Source organism: Propithecus coquereli, unplaced genomic scaffold (genome assembly GCF_000956105.1).
Source record: "Propithecus coquereli isolate 6110/MARCELLA unplaced genomic scaffold, Pcoq_1.0 Scaffold67, whole genome shotgun sequence".
In the NCBI taxonomy this organism is placed as follows: Eukaryota; Metazoa; Chordata; class Mammalia; order Primates; family Indriidae; genus Propithecus; species Propithecus coquereli.
Window position 1 is genome coordinate 4,850,421 of NW_012152729.1, and position 21,619 is coordinate 4,872,039.

The following is a 21,619-nucleotide window of genomic DNA, read 5'->3' on the forward strand; positions in this document are numbered from 1 at the left end:
GAGCTTCCGACGCGATGACCCTGAACGGTGGCGGCAGCGGAGCGGGCGGGAGCCGCGGCGGGGGCCGGGAGCGCGAGCGCCGTCGGGGCAGCACACCCTGGGGCCCGGCGCCCCCGCTGCACCGCCGGAGCATGCCGGTGGACGAGCGCGACCTGCAGGCGGCGCTGGCTCCGGGCGCCCTGGCAGCGGCCGCGGCTGGGACCGGGACCCAGGATGCGAGGTCGGACTGGCCCCAGAGCTCCTCGGACTCGCTCAGCTCAGCGGGTAGCGACTCAGATGAGAGCGTTTACAAGGTGCTGCTGCTGGGTGCGCCTGGCGTGGGCAAGAGCGCTCTAGCGCGCATCTTCGCTGGTGTAGAGGACGGGCCTGAAGTAGAAGCCACAGGTGAGGGCAGGGGGCTATTCAGGGAGGCCATCCCAGGGTCAGGACTGGGGCTCTGGGGCTGGGGACCTGCACTGAAAGGCAAATACCATGGGTTTCTAAAGGCACTTTCAGAATCACGCCTCTCCCTACCTATTTCATAGAAGGGGAAACTAAAGGAGAAGACTTTGGTAGGGGAAGAAGTGCCCAGAATAGAGCGCCCAGGGCACAGATACGACTACTCCGTGGGATGCGGACAGGACATCCTTCCCTGCCAGGGCTGGCAGGAGCATAACCAGAGGGAGTTTCTAGAAGAGCCCGTGGTGGCCAAGGCCCCCAGAGGATGTGATAGTCACTATTTTGATAGACACTGTGGTCGGAGCCAGCTGGGGACTCAGGCAGCAGGAGGAGGGCAGGGAGCACCGGAGTGGCCACCCCAGGACATTGCTAGCTAGGGGGGCATGTAGGTGGAGGTCAGGCACGCCATGCCCCCCCCCCTCCACTTCCCTGCCCTGTCACTTCAGTTGCCCCACAGTAGTCATCTGCAAGTGGAGGGGAGGGTCTGGGGGCTCTGGGGAGCTAGAGAGTGTGGCCAGAACAGGAAACCTGGCAGTGGGGACTTTTAACAGCCAGCTGGTAACCTGGCTACTGGCCTCCTTGCCTAGGGCACACGTATGATCGCTCCATCATGGTGGACGGAGAAGAGGCATCGCTCATGGTCTATGACATTTGGGAGCAGGTAGGATAAAGGATGAGACCCTGGGTAGGGGTGGGCGGGGTGAGCAGGGGCCTGCTGGGAGTGACAGGCTTGTGGCAGAGGCAAGAGGACTGTTCGGTAAAGGTGTGTGTATGCGTTTCCCAGGACGGGAGCCGCTGGCTGCCTGGTCACTGCATGGCCATGGGGGATGCATACGTCATCGTGTACTCAGTGACAGACAAGGGCAGCTTTGAGAAGGCCTCAGAGCTGCGGGTCCAGCTGCGGCGTGCACGGCAGACAGACGATGTGCCCATCATTCTCGTGGGCAACAAGAGTGACCTGGTGCGTTCACGTGAGGTCTCCGTGGATGGTGAGTATGCAGCGGGCTGGGAAGGGTGGAGAGAGAGCCTGGCTGGGCTGTGGTCCAGGCAGTCTTGGCCCAGCTTGAGTCCCTGGGGATCATCAAGGCCTAAAAATGTTCAGGAAGAAAACTCAGAGGACAGGGGAGGGGGGAGAGCTGCTGCCTGCCCACAAGGCACCCACAAGGCTCTCAAAGCCCCGAGAGGGCTGGGGAGAGAACCAAATCCACTGGCAGTGGGGGTAGCTCAGGGCCCTCCTCTCCTGCCCCTTTGGCCCTGGCCTGGGTGGTGTGGGGTGAGTGGGTGGCAGAGAGTGCAGGGAACCAGGCAGAGAGGTCAGAGCCTGGATTCTAGGCCTACTGCAGTACTTCATTTAAATATCAGACTTCAAATTATTTCAATAAACGAATCTCCCTTTGTGGGAGATTTACCTTTTGGGGAGCTCCTTAAACACAGGCATGCTCTGCCTGTTGGGTGACCCAGCAGTGTTTCTGGGAGGACCCTGCAGATTCCTAAATGGCAGCTGCCACGGGGTGGCCAGGGTTTGAGTGGGCTCCTCTCTTACCCACCCTTTGTTTACTGGTGTGTGTCTGTCCCCACCTTGCCAGAGGGCCGGGCCTGCGCAGTGGTCTTTGACTGCAAGTTCATTGAGACGTCGGCGGCGCTGCATCATAACGTCCAAGCTCTGTTTGAGGGTGTTGTGCGCCAGATACGCCTGCGAAGGGACAGCAAAGAGGCCAATGCGAGACGGCAAGCGGGTACCCGACGGCGAGAGAGCCTTGGCAAGAAAGCAAAGCGTTTCCTGGGCCGCATTGTAGCACGCAACAGCCGCAAGATGGCCTTTCGAGCCAAGTCCAAGTCCTGCCACGACCTTTCAGTTCTCTAGGCCCCGTGGGCTCTCACTGTGGAGGGCGGACGGATGGGCGGGTTGGTGGGCTGGCCCAGCCAACTGCCCTGAGTGCTTTGGGGCTGGTTCAGACTCTGGGCCCCTCAGAGCTGCCAGCCAGGCGTCCCTCACTTCATGGTCATGGACAGACAGTGCTGCCTGGGGAGGTGGCTCCCAGTGGCCAGTGAGGGCTGGGTCTGCAGAGATGTGTTTGCAGGTCCATGTGTGTCCCCAGCGGCAGCCTGAGCCCAGCCGGTGGGTGGCCTGTGTGTGGGGAGAGGACTTTGCCTTTCTCCACGCCTGGGGTGCGCATGCCCTGGAGGGAGGCTGTTCGGTGTCCTGGGTATTTGTTTACAAACAGATTTTTGTAATAAAGACTATTTCCTGATATATCAGGGCTGTTGACTCTGTCTGTCCTCCCTCTGAGGGCTTCAGGAGCAGGAAGATTTCTGAAGTTGAAGGATGGGGTCTCACTGCCGCCTCCTAGTGTGTGGCCTGACTGTCCTAATGTTTGGACTTGAATATAGCCAGCTGGGACAAGGGGGCAGGGGGAGGGGAGGGCTAGGTGGGGGTTCAAGGAGCAGGAGGAGACACAAACCCCTCCCAGCCCCTGCTATCCAGATCCTCCTTCTGTACTGGGGTGTGGCATTGCCCAACTGATTGGGGGTCAATCACCCCACTGTAAAGAAAAGGAAACTGAGGCTGCCCAAGGGAGCACACCCAGCCCTGGGTCTCACAGCCAAGCAAGAACCCCGGATCTGGCTCCACAGCTGTTCTTTCTGCCTTGCACCCTCCTGAGGGGATGGGAACCAGCTGAGGTAGGGGGGAGGAGGAAGACTTCAGAGATTCTGAGGGTCGGTTTGCTAAGCGTGGGGATAAGGGAGGCACACTCAGGCAGCTTGACTACACCTCTGGGCTGAGGCTGGGCTTCTGAGGGGGCCCTCACTGTTCTCTCTGCTATGAATGGCCAGCCCAGAACATTCCATGATGAACATTGGCTAATTTGATTTTGGTGGGAACAGCTCCCTCTCTGCCTAAACTGAGAGGTCTGGCATTTGTACAGGAACGTGTGCCCACGAGCTTGTGGCTGGAGGTACACCTGTCTCCCCACCCACCCATGCCCAGTCAACAGAACCCCAAGGCTCCGTCACCTTTGGTACAGGTGCTTGTTAGGAGTTCACCTACATGGTTTCAGAAATGAACATCCCCATTCGGTGGTGGGCGGGAAGTAGTTGAGTGAGGACTGGTATACACTTCCGCCCATCTCCAAAACCTGGAGGCAGCATGGGGCAAGGTGGGGGACAGTTTCTGAGAAGGTTCTGGGTCAGGGTCCATAGGATCCTTTTTTTTTTTTTCCTAATACAGATTGTGGTAAGGATCCACATATTCCTGCCTTAGTTCAATTTATTCCTTCCACAGACCCCTGGGAGCCCTTGCAACCTGGTTGTATTCCTGATTGCAGCTTGTTCAATGGCAGGAGGAGGTTTGAGGGCTCCTCCGTATGCTCTGAGAGTCACCCACATGCTCCCCAGGGTGGAGTAGCTGCTCAAAGCTGCTGCTGCTCCCCTCCTCCCCCTAACATGCTTAGAGGCATGCAGTGGACATTGTTTTCTCACAGCAAGTGAGGGTCCCCAGGCCTGAAAAGGAAATTGGAGCCTTCCTGGCTCTGCCATTTATTAGCTGGGCAAACCACTCAGCCTCTTTGTGCCCGAGTGTGTGACACAGTGACAACGCCCCTTCAGAATGCAGCATGTGGGATAATGAATGTACGCGCTCAGAGCAGTGCCAGGCACTTAGCAGGAGCACAACACATGTGAGCCCCTCTCCATCCCCGAGGCAGCCACTCAGCGTGTGACAAGGCTGGGGGCAGCTGAGAGGTCCCGGCCTAGCTTCCAGCCTGGCGGAGACTAACCAGATACACAGTGGAAAGGACGTGGGGGAGACCGTGGGAAGTGCCAAGGATGGGAAGTGCCCTGGAGACCAGGATCTTCCCACCCTTCCCACTCTCTCCCCTCCTCCCACACTCCTGGGCCCCAGAGGCTTCTGGATCTGCTTGGCTGGCCTCACTGGGGGAAGGGCCCCTGGTCAGCCTTGCCACTCCCTCAAGGTCACCTGAGCTGGTTTAATCTTGTCTTTGCCTCTCAGAGGCACAAGACAGTCCATTGTCCCAGCCCTGCTGGTGTTGAGTGGCCAGTGTGAGGACTTGGGGAACCACAGGGGTGCTCACAGGCTGCTGACCACGCCCCTGCACTGGTCCCACTGGTGGGTGACCTGGAGCCCCAAATACCCAGTTCAGGTCCTGCACTGCTCATCTGTCCTCTGTGTGCAACCTCCAGCTCCTTGTCTTAGTTCCCCAAGCCAGTTAGGAGCTGCCAGGGCGGGGCAAGAGCCAGGTCATTGCTGAGTCCCTGAGTCTTGCTCTGGAGGGGCTCCCAGTCTAATGGGACAGACACACAATGACAATGTGGGGTCCTCTGTGCATGTATAGAGATAGCACATGGCATATAGGGGGGCATTCCCAGATGAGGCCCCTGAACCAGCCTGTGAGTGCAGGGAAGTTTCCTGGAGAAGGGAATATCTGCCGAGTACTGAAGCATGGGCAGGTACCCACCGCACAGAAGAAGGGGTGGGAAGGGCATTCCATGTAAAAGGAACAGAGTGTGCAGAGATTCAGCTGTAGATGCCGGAGCATGCATGGGGGAGGTGTGAGACCAAGTCTGGAGCCACAGAAAAAGAAGCAGTGTCCAAGCCCAGAGGCCCAAGGAATACCCACTGGGCCGTGTTGAGGTGGGGAGAGTGCCAGGCCAATGATCTGCCCACCTCCCAGGGCTGGCAGTCACGGATGCTGAGCGGCACCCAGCTTTCCAAAGTCAATGAGTAACTTGGGGGGCTGGGTGGAGCCAGGCCTGCCGCTGTGGGACCAGTGGCGTTTTACACTCCCCAGCAAGTGAGGCTGAACCACCTACCTGCTCAAGTGTCCGCCTTGTCCTACCCTACCCAGCCCGGCCTGGCCAGAGCTACCTGGAGAAGGAGCCCTCTTGCCTGGCGGCTGGATCAAGGGAGCCAGCCTTGGGCACGAGCAGGTGAGGGGCTGGGAGCAGCAGGGCGGGCAGGACTGAGGCTGGGGTTGGTGGGAGTGGAGGAGAAACTCTGCCCTGTGCTCCCCATCTGGGGAGAGTACCCAGGGGTCCATCTTAAAGTGGTTGTCGATTTGTCAATTTGTCAATGTCCTGTGTGCCCAGCTCCACGCTCAGTGCCGTAAAATGCTGAGATGAGGGCTGGGCTCCTGCCCTCGGGCAATCCTTGCTGGAGGGCAGCAGTGGGAGGCAGGACAGTCCCGGAAACTCAGAGCCGGGAGTCCTCTGTTCCAGGAGGAACCCTGTGGTCAAGTCCTCCGTGACCTTGGCCAGGCTCTGCCCTTCAGGCCTTGCCGACAACATGATGTGGCTACAGGAAGTGACCCTCAGGGTCATCAGGGTCTTTCCTGCTTCAAACTTTTGTGATTTGGAGGGCTGCTGGAAAATTATCCCTTTGGGGTCTGTGAGCTGTGGAGGCTGTGGCAGGAAGGAGAAAAGGTCTGGAGGGGAAACTCTGGTGTAGTCCTGGTGGGCCAAGAGCCGAGAGGCAGCGTGGCTGGGTCTGGGGGCTTTGGTGGGCCTGGCCTAGGAGCTGGACGCTCCCCTGAGGGGAATGGGGAGCCACGGGCGCTTCAAAGGGGAGGAGAGAAGGCTAGTGTCTATGTGATTGCTCTGGCTGTGGCGTGGGATGGAAACCCCTGCCCTCCGATCTGGGCTGCATCCTCACTGCCCCATCCCCCAGGCCCATCCTGACCATGGTCCCTGCCTGGTTGTGGCTGCTTTGCCTCTCTGTCCCCCAGGTAAGTGGGGCCCTGCACCCCTCCTTCACATCCTGGTGCTGGGGGTTGGCACCCTTGCCCCCAACTCCTGGACCAGTTATACTGACCATAGGAACAGTGGGGGCTTGGGGAGGTTCAGAGCTGGGGTTATGGGCCTGTTGTGGATTCAGGAGGTCAAAGGCCAGAGGGTGGATGGACTAAGGTATGGCCAGGCCCAGGGAAGGGGCAGAAATTCCCCTCTTCTGTCAGGTCCCAGTGCCTGGTGACAGGGGAGAATCCTCCCACAGGCACTCCTTGAGGCCCAGCCTGCAGAACTATATGTGGAAGTTCCAGAAAACTATGGTGGAAATTTCCCTTTGTACCTGGCCAAGGTGAGCCTAGGGCCTGCGGGCTCCCCTCCCTCCCCGCAAAGCCCTGCTTCCCCTGCCGCTAGCACCCCTCCTCTTCCCTGCTCTGTTTTTCTTCCAAACCCTGCTTTCCAGAGAGTACGCATGTGTTATACAGGTTGAATGTCCCTTACCTGAAATGCTTGGGACCAGAAACGTTTCAGATTTGAGACTTTTTCAGACTTTGGAATATTTGCATATATGGAATGAGATAACTTGGGGATGGGACCCAAGTTTAAACATGAAATTCATTTATGTTTCCTATGCACTTTATACACATAGCCTGAAGGAAATTCCCTACAATGTTTTTAATTTTTATGCATGAAACAAAGTTTTAACTACATTTTGACTGTGACCTGTCACATGAGGTCAGGTGTGGAATTTTTGACTTGTGACATCATGGAGGCACTCAAAAAGTTTCAGATTTTGGAGGATTGCAAATTTCAGACTTTCAGATTAGGGATGCTCAACCTGTGAATGTGTGAATGACTAACAAGATCATAATTCCGGAGGAGAGTAGAGCTTTGAGTTAAAGAATGAAATACTGGTGGTGAGGTTGCAAGCTTCAGAAAGAAGGGGTTACAGGGAAAAGAGTTCTGACTTTGAATCTCAGTCCTAGGCTGGGCGCGGCGGCTCACGCCTGTAATCCTAGCACTCTGGGAGGCCAAGGCGGGAGAATCACTTGAGGTCAGGAGTTTGAGACCAGCCTCAGGAAGAGCAAGACCCTGTCTCTACTAAAAATAGAAAGAAATTAGCCAGGCAACTTAAAATAGAAAAAATTAGCACACCTGTAGTCCCAGTTACTCGGGAGGCTGAGGCAGGAGGATTGCTTGAGCCCAGGAGTTTCAGGTTGCTAGGAGCCAGGCTGACCCATGGCACTCTAGCCGGGGCAACAGAGCAAGAACCTGTCTGGAAAAAAAAAAAAAAGAATCTCAGTCCTGGTGCTTACCAGTTGTGTGACTTCAGGCAGGTGCCACTCCTCTCTGAGACTCAGTCTTCCTACACACAAAATGAGGCCATTGGTGGAGGGCGCTTCCCCCAGGCCTGGCCACCACTCCCTTCACCTCTTCACCTCTGTTCTTCCCCACCAGCTGCCACTGCCCCGGGAGGAGGCTGAAGGCCAGGTCGTGCTGTCAGGGGACTCAGGCAGGGCAGCTGAGGGCCCCTTTGCTGTGGATCCGGAGTCTGGCTTCCTGCTGGTGACCAGGGCCCTGGACCGAGAGGAACAGGCAAAATACCAGCTGCAGGTACAGCTGGGCCAGGTAGGGGAAGGCAGGCAAGGCAGGGCCGGACACTGACCACGTTTCCCTGCCAGGTCTCCCTGGAGACCAAGGATGGACGTGTCTTGTGGGGCCCGCAGCCGGTGCGCGTACACGTGAAGGATGAGAATGACCAGGTGCCCCGTTTCTCCCAAGCCATCTACAGAGCTCAGCTGAGCCAGGGCACCAGGCCTGGTGAGTGACCAGGTAGCCAACTTACAGCATGGTCAAGTGGGCTTGATGGGACAGCAGAGAGCAAAGAGATGGCCAGACAGTCAGCACAGGGACAGGGCAGCCAAGGTCCAAGCTGTCCTCTCCCGTTTCTGTCTCATCCTGCACCCCCTACCCCAAGCGAGGGTCCCATCCACTCCTGGCTTCAGTTTGCCCATCTGTGGAGTGAGGTGAAGCGCTGTGGCTCAGCTGCAGAATCCTAACATGATCATGACATGGAAGGAAGGACAGGGAGAGATGGGGAGGCATGGGAGACTCTCTCCACTCCCTCTTTCCCTTACAGTGTACCCCACCCCCCGCCCCAGGCATCCCCTTCCTCTTCCTTGAGGCTACGGATGCGGACGAACCAGGCACAGCCAACTCGGACCTTCGATTCCACATCCTGAGCCAGGCCCCAGCCCAACCTTCCCCAGACATGTTCCAGCTGGAGCCTCGGCAGGGCGCTCTGGCCCTCAGCCCCAAGGGTGAGCCCGAGCTGGGTGTGCTGGGGAGGGAGGGTCAGGGACATCTGGAGAAGGTGGCATCTGAGCTGTAGGAGAAGGATGGGCTTTGAGAGGCAAAGGAGGTCAAAAGAGCATTCTAGGTGGGGAGAGAAGGAAGGCAGAAGGCCACTGAGGCAGAACCACACGTGCAGGGATAGGAAAGGGTGTGAATGGAGTGCCTCAGCTCTACACTCTGGAGCCCTGGGCCAAAGGGACAAGGATAGGAGTGGCCTCGGGGGTTGTAGTTTAGGACACTGCTGGGAGACCTTGGGACTGATGGCAGGACAGACCTGCACCTGGGAGCTCAGGCCAGAGCCACAGGCTGGGGATGGAAAGAAAAGTGAATCATACATCAGCCTGGCCATCCACCCGTTCACCCATCTACCACCCCCCCACCTATGCAGTCCATCTGCCAACACTCACTCATTCACACACCCAAACCCCCATCCATCCACCTAGTCAACCGTCCATTCATCCAACTGATCGTCTACCCTTCTACCCACCTCCCCATCCGGGTCGTCCACCTAACCCTCCAGCCCATCAACCATTCACTGTGTCCGTGGATGTGGAAGTGACTTTGCAAACTGTCAAGTCTTGGTTGGATGCTCACGATGGTGCTAAAAAGCCTTCTCATCCTTTGGCCAAAAGCGTATCTCAAGCACCTGCCATATGCTTGGTTTTGTACTTCATACCTTGCTGAGAATAATGCCCTGGCCCCTGCCCCCTGGCCCCTGCTCAGCTGACCATCCCACCCCTTCTAGGAAGCACCAGCCTAGACCATGCCCTGGAGGGGCCCTACCAGCTGTTGGTACAGGTCAAGGACATGGGCGACCAGGCCTCAGGCCACCAGGCCACAGCCACCATAGATGTCTCCATAGTGGAGAGCACCTGGGTGCCCCTAGAGCCTATCCACCTGGCAGAGCATCTCCAAGTCCCATACCCACACCACATTGCCCAGGTGAGTAAGTGGCTGTGGGCGGCTGAAGCAGCCCCATGGATGGTGTACCTGGGTCCGATTCTCGTGGACATTTAGGGGGTGGCTCTGGGACCCAGCTTGACCTCTGCTCCTCCCTGCACTCTTCCCATCATTTCCTGTCACGGAGTGGGGTGTTCAAGGCCTTGGGAACAGGCCCATGGCCCCTCGCCTGCCACCCTCTGGCAGGTGTGTCTCTGTGCTCTGTCCTCCCTAGCTTGCCTAAGGCTTCCTCAGGGAGAACAGCTGCCACATCCTGATGCCATGGGGATTGTCACCTAGGCCAGGAATGTCTCAGGCCTCTTCTAGGAATGCCCTGGGGTCAGGCCGAGCCTGAGAGGGCAGAAAATAAAATAACCTGGTCATTCAGACACTTTGGGCAGGGTCCAGGCTTGGATGAGGGCAAGGCCCCTACGGAGTTGCCACCACAATGAGTGCCCCAAACAGAAGGATCCTACCTGGACTCTAAGCCCAGGGAGGACAGCAACTTGCTTGGGGTCACATAGCAGTTGGGGTCCAGGCTCTTCCCCCAGGAATCAGCTGGGGCACAAGGGCTGACACAGATTGTTCCTGCCCCTTGGCCTGGGGTGCCCCCATTCTGTGTCCCCCTCCCAGGTACACTGGAGTGGGGGCAATGTGCACTATCACCTGGAGAGCCAGCCCCCTGGACCCTTTGATGTGGACGCAGAGGGGAAACTCTACGTGACCAGTGAGTTGGACCGAGAAGCCCAGGCTGAGGTGAGGTGAGAGGGAACCAGGGGTGCAGGTTGGGGGTACTTGGTCACTGTCCAGTTGGCTTTTGGGGGTGTCACATCCCCCACAGATGCTGAGGCAGTGCAAGAGAGCCCAAAAGAGCTGGAGCTGGCCACCAGAAGGGAGCTCAGAGTCAGGCCAGGCTGGGGCTGCCCTCGGCCCTGACCGGAAGCCCCCAACTGCCCACTACAGTACCTGCTCCAGGTGTGGGCTCAGAATTCCCGTGGCGAGGACTATGCAGAACCTCTGGAGCTGCATGTGGTGGTGATGGATGAGAATGACAACGTGCCTGTCTGCCCCCCGCTTGGGCCCCCAATCAGCATCCCTGAGCTCAGCCCCCTAGGTGAGCTATGGGCCTTGTCAGGGATGGGGGAGGGGTAGAGTCCCTATAGGCCATCCTAACTTGCTCTTCTCTGGGTTGGGGCCCAGCATCAGGCCCCCAAATCAATGCCCCTCCCCAAGACACACACACTCACACAAGCTCAAGTTCAGTTTAGCACAAAAGAGTGGGTGGGGTAAGGCCTCTGGGCTGGCTGTGGTTCCACCCAGGTGGGTGCTGTCTTGTAGGCACTGAAGTGACTAGGCTGTCGGCGGAGGACGCAGATGCCCCCGGCTCCCCCAATTCCCACATTGTGTATCGGCTCCTAAGTCCTGAACCTGAAGAGGGGGCAACAGGGAGAGCCTTCGAGCTGGACCCCACTTCAGGCAGTGTGACACTGGGGACTGCTCCACTCCACGCTGGCCAGAACATCCTGCTCCAAGTGCTGGCCATTGACCTAGCAGGAGCAGAGGGTGGTAAGTGCCCCAGTGGTGACCCAGGCCTCTGCCCCTGCTGTTCCTATCCTGGCCTCACCAATATGCCCTCCCCTGTGTCAGGCCTCAGCAGCACGTGTGAGGTCACAGTCACCATCTCAGATGTCAACGACCATGCTCCCGAGTTCACCACTTCCCAGGTAAGCAGACGCGGGGGAGACCTTGGGTAAGATGTTGGTGGGGGGCTCACCGCCCCTCCCCACCTCTCCAGATTGGGCCTATCAGCCTCCCTGAGGATGTGGAGCCTGGGACTCTGGTGGCCACACTCATGGCCACTGATGCCGACCTTGAGCCTGCCTTCCGCCTCATGGACTTTGCCATCGATGGGGGAAACATGGAAGGGATCTTTGGCTTGGATTGGGAGCCAGACTCGGGTGAGGTCCAACTCCGCCTCTGCAAGGTAAGGGGCTGGTGGGTAGGAACGGGGCACACACACGCACACACGTGTGCTCGATGCACCACGCCCCAGCCCACGTGGTGACTCTGGCCTCACTGGTTTCAGAACCTCAGCTATGAGGCAGCTCCAAGTCACGAGGTGGTGGTGGTGGTGCAGAACGTGGCAGAGCTGATGGGACAGGGCCCCGGCCCTGGAGCCACAGCCACAGTGACTGTGCTGGTGGAGAGGGTGCTGCCACCCCCCAAGTTGGACCAGGACAACTACGAGGCCACAGTCCCAGTGAGCACCCCGGCTGGCTCCCTCCTGCTGACCGTCCAGCCTGCAGACCCTACCAGCAGACCCCTCAGGTGAGCAGAAAGCCCAGCCCCTTATCTCGGCTGGATCTCTCCTGTCCCCAGGGCTGACCCCTGGGCCTCAGAAGGGACTCCCATTATCTATGGCCTGGACTATTTCTCAAACTGTGGCTAATGCCAAGGTTGTGTACCCTGGGGGGTGGGGATCAGGGCTGGATAGACTGGACAGGGTATAGAGGAGGTGTTTGGACCCCACGAGAGCTAGATTACACCCCACCACAAGTCCTTACACTGGGGACAGAGACTGGGCACCCGGGCACTGTTGTTGCCCCGGAGTCACAAAGAGGGTGTGGAACTTGAACAGGTCACATGGCCCTGGGTGATTCTGGGCAAGACCCCATATGTTGTCCCAGAGCCTCCCCACCCCCTGCCTTTCTCTGGGCCTCAGGTTCTCCCTGGCCAATGACTCAGAGGGCTGGCTCTGCATTGACAAGGTCTCTGGGGAGGTGCACACGGCCCAGTCCCTGCAGGGCGCCCAGCCTGGGGACACGTACACAGTGCTCGTGGAGGCCCAGGATGCAGGTATGGCCGGGCAGTGTGGGGGCCTCTGGGAGGGAGCACAGACCTCGGACAGACAGACGGGTAGGACTGAGCTTCCTCCCTGGGGAAGGCCCACATCCTCTCAGCCCCAGGCAGAAGGAGGGACAAGGAGCTGGGTCTAGTGTCCCCCTCTGAGAATGAGTCCACCCCCAGGCGGGCAGGCCTGGCGTCTGCCTCCCCTCTCCTACCACCCTCCTAGCTTGACACTCACAATCCCCCAGCCCTGCCGCTTAGCCCCAGGAGGGCCTCTCAGGATGTCACCACAGGGCCAGGCTGGGGCAGAGGAGGGTATGGAGGTGGGAGGTGGAAGGAGGGCCAGTGCCACACCTGGGGCAGGAGTCCCGGTGAGCTGAGCTCTGACAGGTGAAGGGCTGGCCTGGGGTGGGGAGGTCAGGGAGGCAGGCTTTGGCCCGAGCTGGGCTATGGTGCAGGCATTTCCACACTGGCGTGGGGGTGATGATGGATGGAGAGAAGAGAGGAGGGAGGAGGGCAGGATGAGACTTACGGGTTGTAGGGAGAAGGACCAGCCTGGGGACTCCAGAGCTCACCCTCACCCCAACAACGCCCAGGCCAACTCAGCGCTGCCTCCTTTGCAGATGAGCCAAGACTGAGCACCTCTGCCACCCTTGTGATCCACTTCCTGAAGGCCCCTCCTCCCCCAGCCCTGACTCCGGCCCCTGTGCTCTCCCGTCACCTCTGCACACCCCGCCAGGACCATGGCGTGATTGTCAGTGGACCCAGTGAGGACCCTGACCTGGCCAGTAGGCAGGGTCCCTACAGCTTTGCCCTTGGGCCCAACCCCACGGTGCAGCGGGATTGGCGCCTCCAGCCCCTCAATGGTGTGTGGTGGAGGGAGGGAAGGGAGGCTGTGGCCGGGGTGGGGATGGGGGGAGGGGGGTGGGAGGGGGAACACTTGGAAGGGAGATGCCCTTCCACCATTGGGGCGGGGCTGAGCCTAGGGGGAGCAGCTCCCAGATGACCTGTCCAGGCTGGTGACCCTGGTCACTGCCCACTGTCCCAACAGGTTCCCATGCCTACCTCACCCTGGCCCTGCATTGGGTGGAGCCACATGAACACGTGGTCCCTGTGGTGGTCAGCCACAGTGGCCAGATGTGGCAGCTCCTGGTTCAAGGTGAGGCTGGGTACAGGCAAGGTTGGCAGGCTGCAGTTCCTGAGGGGGCCACTGGGAAGCAGGGGGACGGGCTATGTGCACATGTACGCAGGCTCGCGCAGACAGCACAGGCCTGTGCACACTTGTACATTTGTGGCCAGGCACATGTACCTGTGTACACACAGGCACACATGCAGAGGAGCATGCAACTTCACACACACATGGATACACGCGTGTGCACAAAAACACATATATCAGCCAGCTGGCCAGCCTGGGGACTCCGAGCAGCTGGGGAGCTTTCCCCCACCACCCTTATCTTTCTCCCCCTCTCCCCAGTGATCGTGTGTCGCTGCAACGTGGAGGGGCAGTGCATGCGTAAGGTGGGCCGCATGAAGGGCATGCCCACGAAGCTGTCGGCAGTGGGCACCCTCGTAGGCACCCTGGCAGTGATAGGTATTGAGACTGGGCTCCTGCGTGGCGGGGGGTGGTGGGTGGTTGGAGCTGCAGCCTCTAAATAAACAGTGTCCCCTGTCCCCATGGAGCCCTAGGTCTGAAAAACGAACCCCCCAACTCTTCTAGTGATTGTGCTTTTGCCCGCTGTCATCAGTGATTATCTCGTCATCGATAACAGCACTACTGTTACATGATTGCACATTGACTCCACGTCTGGTCCCTGCCATGTGAATTATTCCATAGATCCCTTCCATAACCCTGTATGGTAGATCCTGGTATCTCCCCACTTTGCAGATGAGGTCACTGAGGCTCAGAGAGGTTAAGTGATTTGTTCAAGGTTACACAGCCAGGTTGTGACAGAGCCCAGGTCTTTCTAGCCTAATTCCTTCAGTCCTTCTGTCTAAACCACCGTCTCCATCCCCTTTACTTCTTCAGCCCCCTAAATGTTTTCCTTGCTTGTTCTAGCACACGCTATGATGCCCCTTTCTCTTGGAGGTCCATGGAGATAACTCACTGGCTCCTAGATGACCTCCACCAAAACTGTCCCACAGAGAAGGGGACTTTGGAGGCTGGGTGTACTGGAGCAGCCTCAGGGGGGCGAGGGCCTGGTGAGGACCAAGCAGGCCAAGCAGTCAAGCTTCTCCAGGCACCAAGACCAGAGTCATATCCAGCCCAGCTTTGGGGTGCTGTCTAGGGAACTTCATCTCTGTATTAAACCATTACCAATTGCAGGGAGTCCCTTGTGATGAGCAAATCTCGCAGCCTCTTCTGAGGGCTGATCCATCTCTCTTGGGTCCCTCAGGCCTCTTCCTCATCCTCATCTTCATCCACCTGGCCCTGGCGAGGAAGAAGGACCTGGATCAGCCAGCAGACAGTGTGCCCCTGAAGGCAGCTGTCTGAATGGTCCAGGCAGCCCCAGCTAGGAGCTTGGCCTCTGGCTCCATCCAAGCCCACTGGGAGAAGATCCAGCACTGGAGATCCAGCAGGGGCCAGGACAGAGTAGAAGCCCCTCCACCTACCCTGGGATGGAGGTACCATCACCAGATGGGTCCCCAGACCATGAACGCTGACTTTATGGGCTGCCCATGGGAACGCTCCAAATGGCAGCACGTTTGTTCGATAATAAAGCCTCAGAGAGTTGGGCTGGGCCCTAAGGGATTGCTATGCCCGTGTCCCAGTGTCCGTGTGCATGTATGTGTGTGTGTGTGAGTGTGCACACACCTGCCCCCTCATGCCTTCCCTGTCTCCTGCTGCACAGAAAGGGTCTGGGGACTTGACCAGGAAACAAGACTGGGGTCCCCTCTGGGGAAGGACACAGGGCATCATATGGGCTGTTGGTGAGATCTTGGGGTCACAGCAAGATGGGACATTTCCTGGGGCATCCAGAGCCCATTGGCCATAGACCCTTGGATGGGTTAACTCTGTGCAGGTGATGGTTGAGGAGCAGTGTCTTTGAGGGTGTCACTTCTGTGTTTTCCTGGATGTCATCTTTGCTATGGGAGGGCACAAACTATGAGACTCTGTCTTCTGCTTTTATGTGAGCAACTTGTGTCCCTGTGCATGAGCTACCTGCCCACAGGGGTGGTCAGAGGTCCCTCAGTCTAAGGAGGGGCCTAGGCAGGAATCTTGAGGGCCCCGTGGGGCTGGGACAGGAGAGGTGAGGCTGGGGACACGTCCTTCTGCCCCAGTGCAGACTCCAGGGCACTTCTGTGTTCCACATACAGGCTGGTGAGCACATGGGTACATCTGCAGAAAGTCAAGGCAGGGAGTCCCTCAGACGGTCACCACTGGGGAGGGGCAGGAACCACCATGGCTTATATCCCGCAGCTGCCGTTGTCCGAGGTGAACCCCTGCCCCTGCCCTAAGATTAAGCCATGTTCCCGTTGCCCTGCTGAGCCCTGACCCCACCTCCAGATTGACCTCCAATCCCTGACCCTAGACACATGCTGATCCCCCATGACCCTCTGGGGAGGTAGGGGGGACTTGCTGTCCCAGGCACCCTGAGCTGATGATGGTAAATCACGGGGAAGGGAGAAAAACAACCTCTGTGGGGCCCAGGCCCTATTTTTAGGAGATAATCTCTCCACTGTTGGCAGATTCTGTGGGAGAGGGGCCAAGCCCAGCTAATAGAGACAGGACAGGCAACCTGGCTGGCCTGGGGGAGGCTGGGAGACTCGACTAGGATCCCCAGCCCAGGGGATGGACTCTGAGGCTGGCCCCAGTCACTCTGGGCTCAGGGACCTCCATTGGAGGCTCTGCTGGCTACCCTAGACCAAGCAGGCCTCCCTTGCCCCTCTCCCGATCCTCTGATTGGCCTGCACCCTCTCAGAAGTCTTCAGGCTGTAAAGCTCTTTGGAGGTAGCATCTCATCTAATCTTCTCATCAACCTGCAAGGGCAGATTATCAGCCCCATTTTCTAGTGGAGGATCTCGAAGGTCAGGGAGGTTAAGGGACGTAGTTGGGAGTCTTGGAACCAGGGCACAAGGCAGAACTGTCTGGCCAAGGTCCATGTTACGTCCCTAGAAGTGTCTACAGCCTTCAGCTGGTCTCTGCTCTTACAGGATCCCCCAGAAGGGTCTTAGAGAGCACCCAGGCCAGCTCCTTCCTGTATAGACTCCTTTCCATAACCCTGCGAGGTAGATCCTGGTATCTCCCCATTTTGCAGATGAGGTCACTGAGGATCAGAGAGGTTAAGTGACTTGCTTACCTATAATTGTATAGGTGGGAAGGTGAATTGCAAAGAGATGGAGGGAACTTCCTAGGTTCATACAGAGAGTAAGATGTGTCCCCTGACCTGGAACCACCCTGCTCGCTGAGTCCTTGTTCTGGATGGATGGATATGTAGATAGGTGGGTGGGTGGGTGAGTAGATAGATGGATTGGTAGGTAGATGGGTGGGTGGTTGGATGGATGGGTGGGTTGGGAGCAGGTGGGTAGGGTACAAGCAAAAGAAAGGATGGATGACAGGATACCGGGGCAAATTAAGGCATCTGCCCTCGTTTGAGGGCTTCTTCCTTGGGCCTCTAGGCCCCAAGCCACTCCGTGGTTGAGTCAATGCAGGAGCTGATCACAAAGGCAAGCCCTTCCCCAGGGACAAGGGCTCGGTTTCCCTGAGCATTCTGGATGCATAAACCTCTCCTGTGATCCTCAGCCCCATTTTATAGAGGAAAGTGAGGATGAGAGAGGGGGCGTGGCTCATCCTGGCTCACAGAGGGAGAGAAATATGAAGCTGGCACTGGTCTCTAGGCTTGGCGGTGGGTCAGTGAGTGCTTGCAGGGATTCACGCTAGTGAGGCGGGCCTCACTCTGCAGGCAGGGCCTACACCCTGCTAGGGCGAGGTCGGGGAGAGGGCTCAGTATGGGTAGAAGAGCATGTGATCCATGTTCTGCTCATCCTTCTTGTACATTCCCAGGTAAATTGCTTCACCTCTCTGAGCCTTAGTTTACTTGTTCATAAAATGGGCCCTACTTCATGTTGGGAAGACTACACGACATAATCCCTGAAAAATGCATTTAGCACAGAGCTCAATAAATGTGGCCTTCCCCAATCCAGGGATTGTCGGGGGACTTACCACAGATGCCTGCAGCCCCACACTTACACACACTTCCTAGGGGCCCCACGAGGCCCAGGCTCTTGGGAGGGCGTATGGAGAGGGACCCCAGCTCCAGCCCCCACCTGGCCTTGCCCGGTGACCCCCTCTGGCCTTGGCTCCTTTCCAAAGCCTGTGCTCTCTGGTTCTGCAATGTTGAGGGGTCTCACAGGTCTGGGGCTGGAGGGGGTCGAGGGGTCAGCCCCAGTGGGAGCCTCACGCTCCCCTTCTCCCAGGCCCCTTCCAAAGGCTCAGGGCCAGATCAAAGGGACCCAGCACTGAGGGCTGGGAGGCGGGCTTGGAAAGAATGTAAACATGAGGATATTTTTAAACTTTTTCCAGCCCCAGCGATTAGGGCCCTTGAAGCAAGAGGCCCAGAGGTCAGTCCGGCCCTCACTCACGAAGAAAGAAACCATCTTGGGGCCTCAGAGACCCCACCTCCCAACCTACCTACACCCACCCCAGGACTCTAGCTTGGGCCTAAGGGCACAAGTTCTTCCCATGGTCTCACCTGCAGACCTCCTGCTGCTGCGGGATGACATGTTTCTAAAGAGAGGGCCTCCAAGGGATGGGGGGACCCAAAGGATTGCAGGGGGTGTGAGGAGCCTGCTTGGCAAGGCTAGTGTTGGGAGACTGAGCTTGGGGAACCCCTGGGCAGCCTGTCACTCCAGCAGGTGTGTGGGGGCATGTGTGCATGTGTGTGCATGTGCGTGCGTGCTGCAGTGTGTTCTGCGTGATGCCTATGTCAGAATGTGTGTGCGTGTGCAAGGAGCTCACCTCAGCCCTCCCTTCCTCCCCTTCCGTGGCGTCCCTGACCTCCTCCCAGGACCCGGGCAGGTGGGTGAGGTGGAGGAACAGGGAGCAGGCCCGAGGATCAAGGGAAGAGTCACCTGAGAACAGGGGGGAGATGAGAGCAAGGGCACTGGAACAGGGGGCGGGGGCTGCCAGGGTCCAAGGCCATGCAGTGAGAGCTACAGGGGCCACTGATGTGGGGACTGGGGCACTGGCTCCCTTGATTGCCTCCAGGTGTCACAGTGACTTGGGAACTCGCAGACAAAGCTTCCTGGATCTCCCCCTTCCAGCGTCACAGTGAGGACTCTCACCATGGGTTCCATGGCAACAGCCTCTTCCCTCAGAGTGACGCAGCCACCCTCACACACTCAAGGAGCGTCACAAGGAGACTCCTGCAGGGGTCCCCCACATGCCCTGTGGTCATATCCTGGGGACCCTTACACGGGGCACATGGAGACCGTCACCCTATCACATCCCAGCGACCAGAAAGTCGGAGTCAGAGTTCACAGGGCATTCAGAAGCCAGGCTGGCCTGTGTTATCAGGACAATGAGGGGCCCAGCCCCAGGAGAAGCCTCGGCTGGCTGTCTCCCAGGCTTCAGGGGCTGTGGTGCCACCTTGCCCTGCTTATGAGCACAGAAAGGGACAGCGTCCAGCTCCATCTCACACATCTCCTCAGTAGAGGGCAGGGCCCAGGACCCAGACCAGGATCAACATGGCAGCATGGCTCCCTCGAGATCCCCCCGATCCACTGAGGCAGCAGTGGCTGGGGTGAGGCTTGGGGTTTTACCATACAGTGTGGTGGGACTTTGGGCCCAGGATGGCGGGGAGCCAGGTGCTCAATCTGAGGGCTGAGGCTGCCCACCTAAAGTCATTGCTGTGTTGTCCCAAGTTGTTGGCATCCCCGTGTGTGCCGCTCACCAGGGCTGTGGCTATTCTTACCCACGTGGCGGTGGCCGTGGCGGTAGGGTCAGAGATAGTGGTTGGATGGGAGGGAGTCATGAGCACCAGCCCCTTATCTGACACATTCCCTGGAAACTTGGCAGGGACCGCCAGCCTCTGGGGGCCCCGGCAGGGCAGGGGTGAGGTGGTCACAGAGATGATGGGGGTTGGGCTCACTGCAGACGAGGCCCTGCCCAGCTGCCTTCTCCTACAGCCGGGCAAGGTCCCACCAGAACTGGCTCGGGGGGTTCTGATGGGATTTCTTCCCACGTCATTAAGACCACAAGTCATCCTCAGTTCCTTCCCAGTCCAACCCAGAGTACACCGCCATTGCTGAGCTTGCGACACTCCAGTAGACAATGTGTTGGCTTCCTCAGTGAAGGGGCTGCCTCTCTGTACAGGAGAGCACTGCGCTGTGAGCCACTGTCTGGCCACTGTCCTGCTCACTTCCTAGCTGTGTGACCTTGAGCAAGTTGCTTGCCTTCTCTGACCTTCAGTGTCCTCATCCCTCTCCTGGGCTACTGTAGAGATAACAGGGTCCAACCATCAGGAAAGCTAGCTAAGGGCTGCAGATTGTGTGTGTGTGTGTGTGTGTGTGTATGCACATGCGTACTCGGTGGGAGGACAGGGTGGGAAGAGGGAGGCACATGGGTCCCCCACTTTGGAGACTCCCGCCCCATGGATTTTCCATTGGCACGTCGGCACCCTCTCCCCCAAAATAGGCCCTACGAGCCGTGTGCGACAGAGCCCAGACTGAGGGGCCTTTTTTTAGCTCGCCTTTGACTGTCAGCTTTCCAGCGGCTATTTCGAGCCCCAGTGCCTAGGGGAGTAGGGCCAAGTGGGGGCCGGGGTTAGCTCAGTGGGCCTGGCTGGCTCCCGGAAGGCATCCCCGAGGGGCAGCCACGTCCTCTCACACCCATGCCGCTGGCAGGGAGAGCGCAGCATCCCCGTGTCTGGGGCCTGAGGGCCCATCCACCCACCTCCAGGGAAGCTGCAGACCTGGCAAGAAGCAGCCATATTTATAGAGCTCACCCCACAGGCCGCTGCCCAACACCCCCCGCAAAGAGCGCATCGTGGGGATTAACTGAGATAATACAAGCAAAGCCCTTACTTAGCACGCCGGGTGGCACATAATTGGCCCTGAAAAAAATGGAACAGCTGGTATCATTATCGTCTTTACAGCTGCAGTCATTCTTGTTTTTGCTGATACACTAATGTTTATCAGATTTCCTTCCAGTCTTTTTTCTGTGTATTTCTCTTATGTTGCTGGGTTCAGGACGTGACACTTTCCACCCCCCCGCCCCAGTACACACATCCACACCTGGTTTCATCAGTAAGGGGCCCCTGTAAGTCTGCTGGGCGCCCTCCTATGTATCTGTGGGCCCCACCCCAAGGGATCACCCCCCAACACATAAATGGCCTTCGGGGTTGACCCCTGAGATGGTGTTTGTCCTTTCAGAGGATCTGTGGATATGCCCACAGCTTCTGTCGTCTCCTCTAATGCTCTCAGCCACGGCTCCATAGGCCCCAGATTCTGAAAGTCAAGTTTAGATGCTGGATCCCCAGAAGGCCCCTCTCCAACTGGATTCTAGAACTCTCCAACTGGAACCTGAGGAAGTGGGCTTCTTCCACAGCTAGACATGAGAAAGAGTTTTCCGGCTATTCAGGTGTGTGGTGTGTGAGGCTTGGTGACGGATCAGGAGGACAAATGAAGATGCTCTCGGCACCCTGGTGGCAGTGTGTATGCGTGCAGAGGTGTGAGCTGCCGAGAAGAGGAGATGGGGCCTAGGAAGCCGGGTTCTGGGAAGTGGCTGGGGCAGGGAGACCCAGCAGGGTAGCAAGGTCAGCTGGGGTTAGGGGGTCACATGTTCCACCCTTGCCCCAAGTGGTTACTGCACAAGGTGAGGCTTCCTTGTTACCCGAAGGACAAAAATAGGTCCCAGGTGATAGCCTGCGATCCGTGCCCGGAACCAGCAGGGTTATTCTGAGAGTGGCAGGCGCAGGGCCAGGCCAGACCTCAGTCAGGTGGGGCTGAGCTGGAAGTGGCATCCTCAGCCTGCAGACTCTCTCTGCCCCTCTGGAGGTCCTGCCTGGGGGTGGGGGACTGGGATCATGTGCAGGCTGACCCTTGATAGGTGGGTTCGAATCCTGCCTCAGCTATGTGACCATGGACAAGCCATTCGGCATCTCCAAGCATCCACTTCCTTCTCAAATAAGGGGAACCTTGATCCCTGCCTCTCAGGGTGGCTGAGGGAATTTGGTAAAGCTGCCAGATGGCACTCAATAGATGTGAATCTTCAGCTGTCCCGCAGTCCAGGCCCAGGGGTCCAGAGAGGGCAAGAATCTTGCCCAAGTGGTCCAGCAGCAGAAAGGTCCCTTCTCCTCCAACT

General features: G+C 58.1%; 2 protein-coding genes across 2 annotated transcripts; both read left to right on the forward strand.

The window, feature by feature from the left end:
• Nucleotides 1-2,692, forward strand: RRAD (Ras-related associated with diabetes). The gene is made up of 4 exons (XM_012660575.1): nucleotides 1-384; nucleotides 1,026-1,099; nucleotides 1,223-1,427; nucleotides 2,025-2,692. The coding sequence occupies exons 1-4, from the start codon at nucleotides 15-17 to the stop codon at nucleotides 2,300-2,302; spliced, it is 927 nt and encodes a 308-aa protein (XP_012516029.1). The 5' UTR covers nucleotides 1-14; the 3' UTR covers nucleotides 2,303-2,692.
• A 3,435-nt stretch (nucleotides 2,693-6,127) lies between these two features.
• On the forward strand, nucleotides 6,128-15,070 carry CDH16 (cadherin 16, KSP-cadherin). Its single transcript, XM_012660577.1, has 17 exons — nucleotides 6,128-6,179; nucleotides 6,446-6,529; nucleotides 7,636-7,791; nucleotides 7,860-7,998; nucleotides 8,340-8,498; nucleotides 9,278-9,474; nucleotides 10,105-10,227; nucleotides 10,435-10,585; nucleotides 10,810-11,037; nucleotides 11,119-11,195; nucleotides 11,267-11,455; nucleotides 11,558-11,799; nucleotides 12,194-12,327; nucleotides 12,942-13,184; nucleotides 13,370-13,477; nucleotides 13,793-13,909; nucleotides 14,712-15,070. The coding sequence occupies exons 1-17, from the start codon at nucleotides 6,135-6,137 to the stop codon at nucleotides 14,807-14,809; spliced, it is 2,490 nt and encodes an 829-aa protein (XP_012516031.1). The 5' UTR covers nucleotides 6,128-6,134; the 3' UTR covers nucleotides 14,810-15,070.
• The last annotated feature ends 6,549 nt before the right edge of the window (nucleotides 15,071-21,619 follow it).

What these genes read in the sequence shown, in the direction of transcription:
- RRAD (XM_012660575.1), top strand. Translation starts at nt 15, where the DNA reads ATGACCCTGAACGGTGGCGGCAGCGGAGCGGGCGGGAGCCGCGGCGGG. An exon ending in TCTATGACATTTGGGAGCAG is followed by an intron (nt 1,100 to 1,222) that starts GTAGGATAAAGG and finishes TGCGTTTCCCAG; the next exon opens with GACGGGAGCCGCTGGCTGCC. An exon ending in ACGTGAGGTCTCCGTGGATG is followed by an intron (nt 1,428 to 2,024) that starts GTGAGTATGCAG and finishes CCACCTTGCCAG; the next exon opens with AGGGCCGGGCCTGCGCAGTG.
- CDH16 (XM_012660577.1), top strand. Translation starts at nt 6,135, where the DNA reads ATGGTCCCTGCCTGGTTGTGGCTGCTTTGCCTCTCTGTCCCCCAG. An exon ending in TCCCTTTGTACCTGGCCAAG is followed by an intron (nt 6,530 to 7,635) that starts GTGAGCCTAGGG and finishes CTTCCCCACCAG; the next exon opens with CTGCCACTGCCCCGGGAGGA. An exon ending in GCGCCTCCAGCCCCTCAATG is followed by an intron (nt 13,185 to 13,369) that starts GTGTGTGGTGGA and finishes CTGTCCCAACAG; the next exon opens with GTTCCCATGCCTACCTCACC.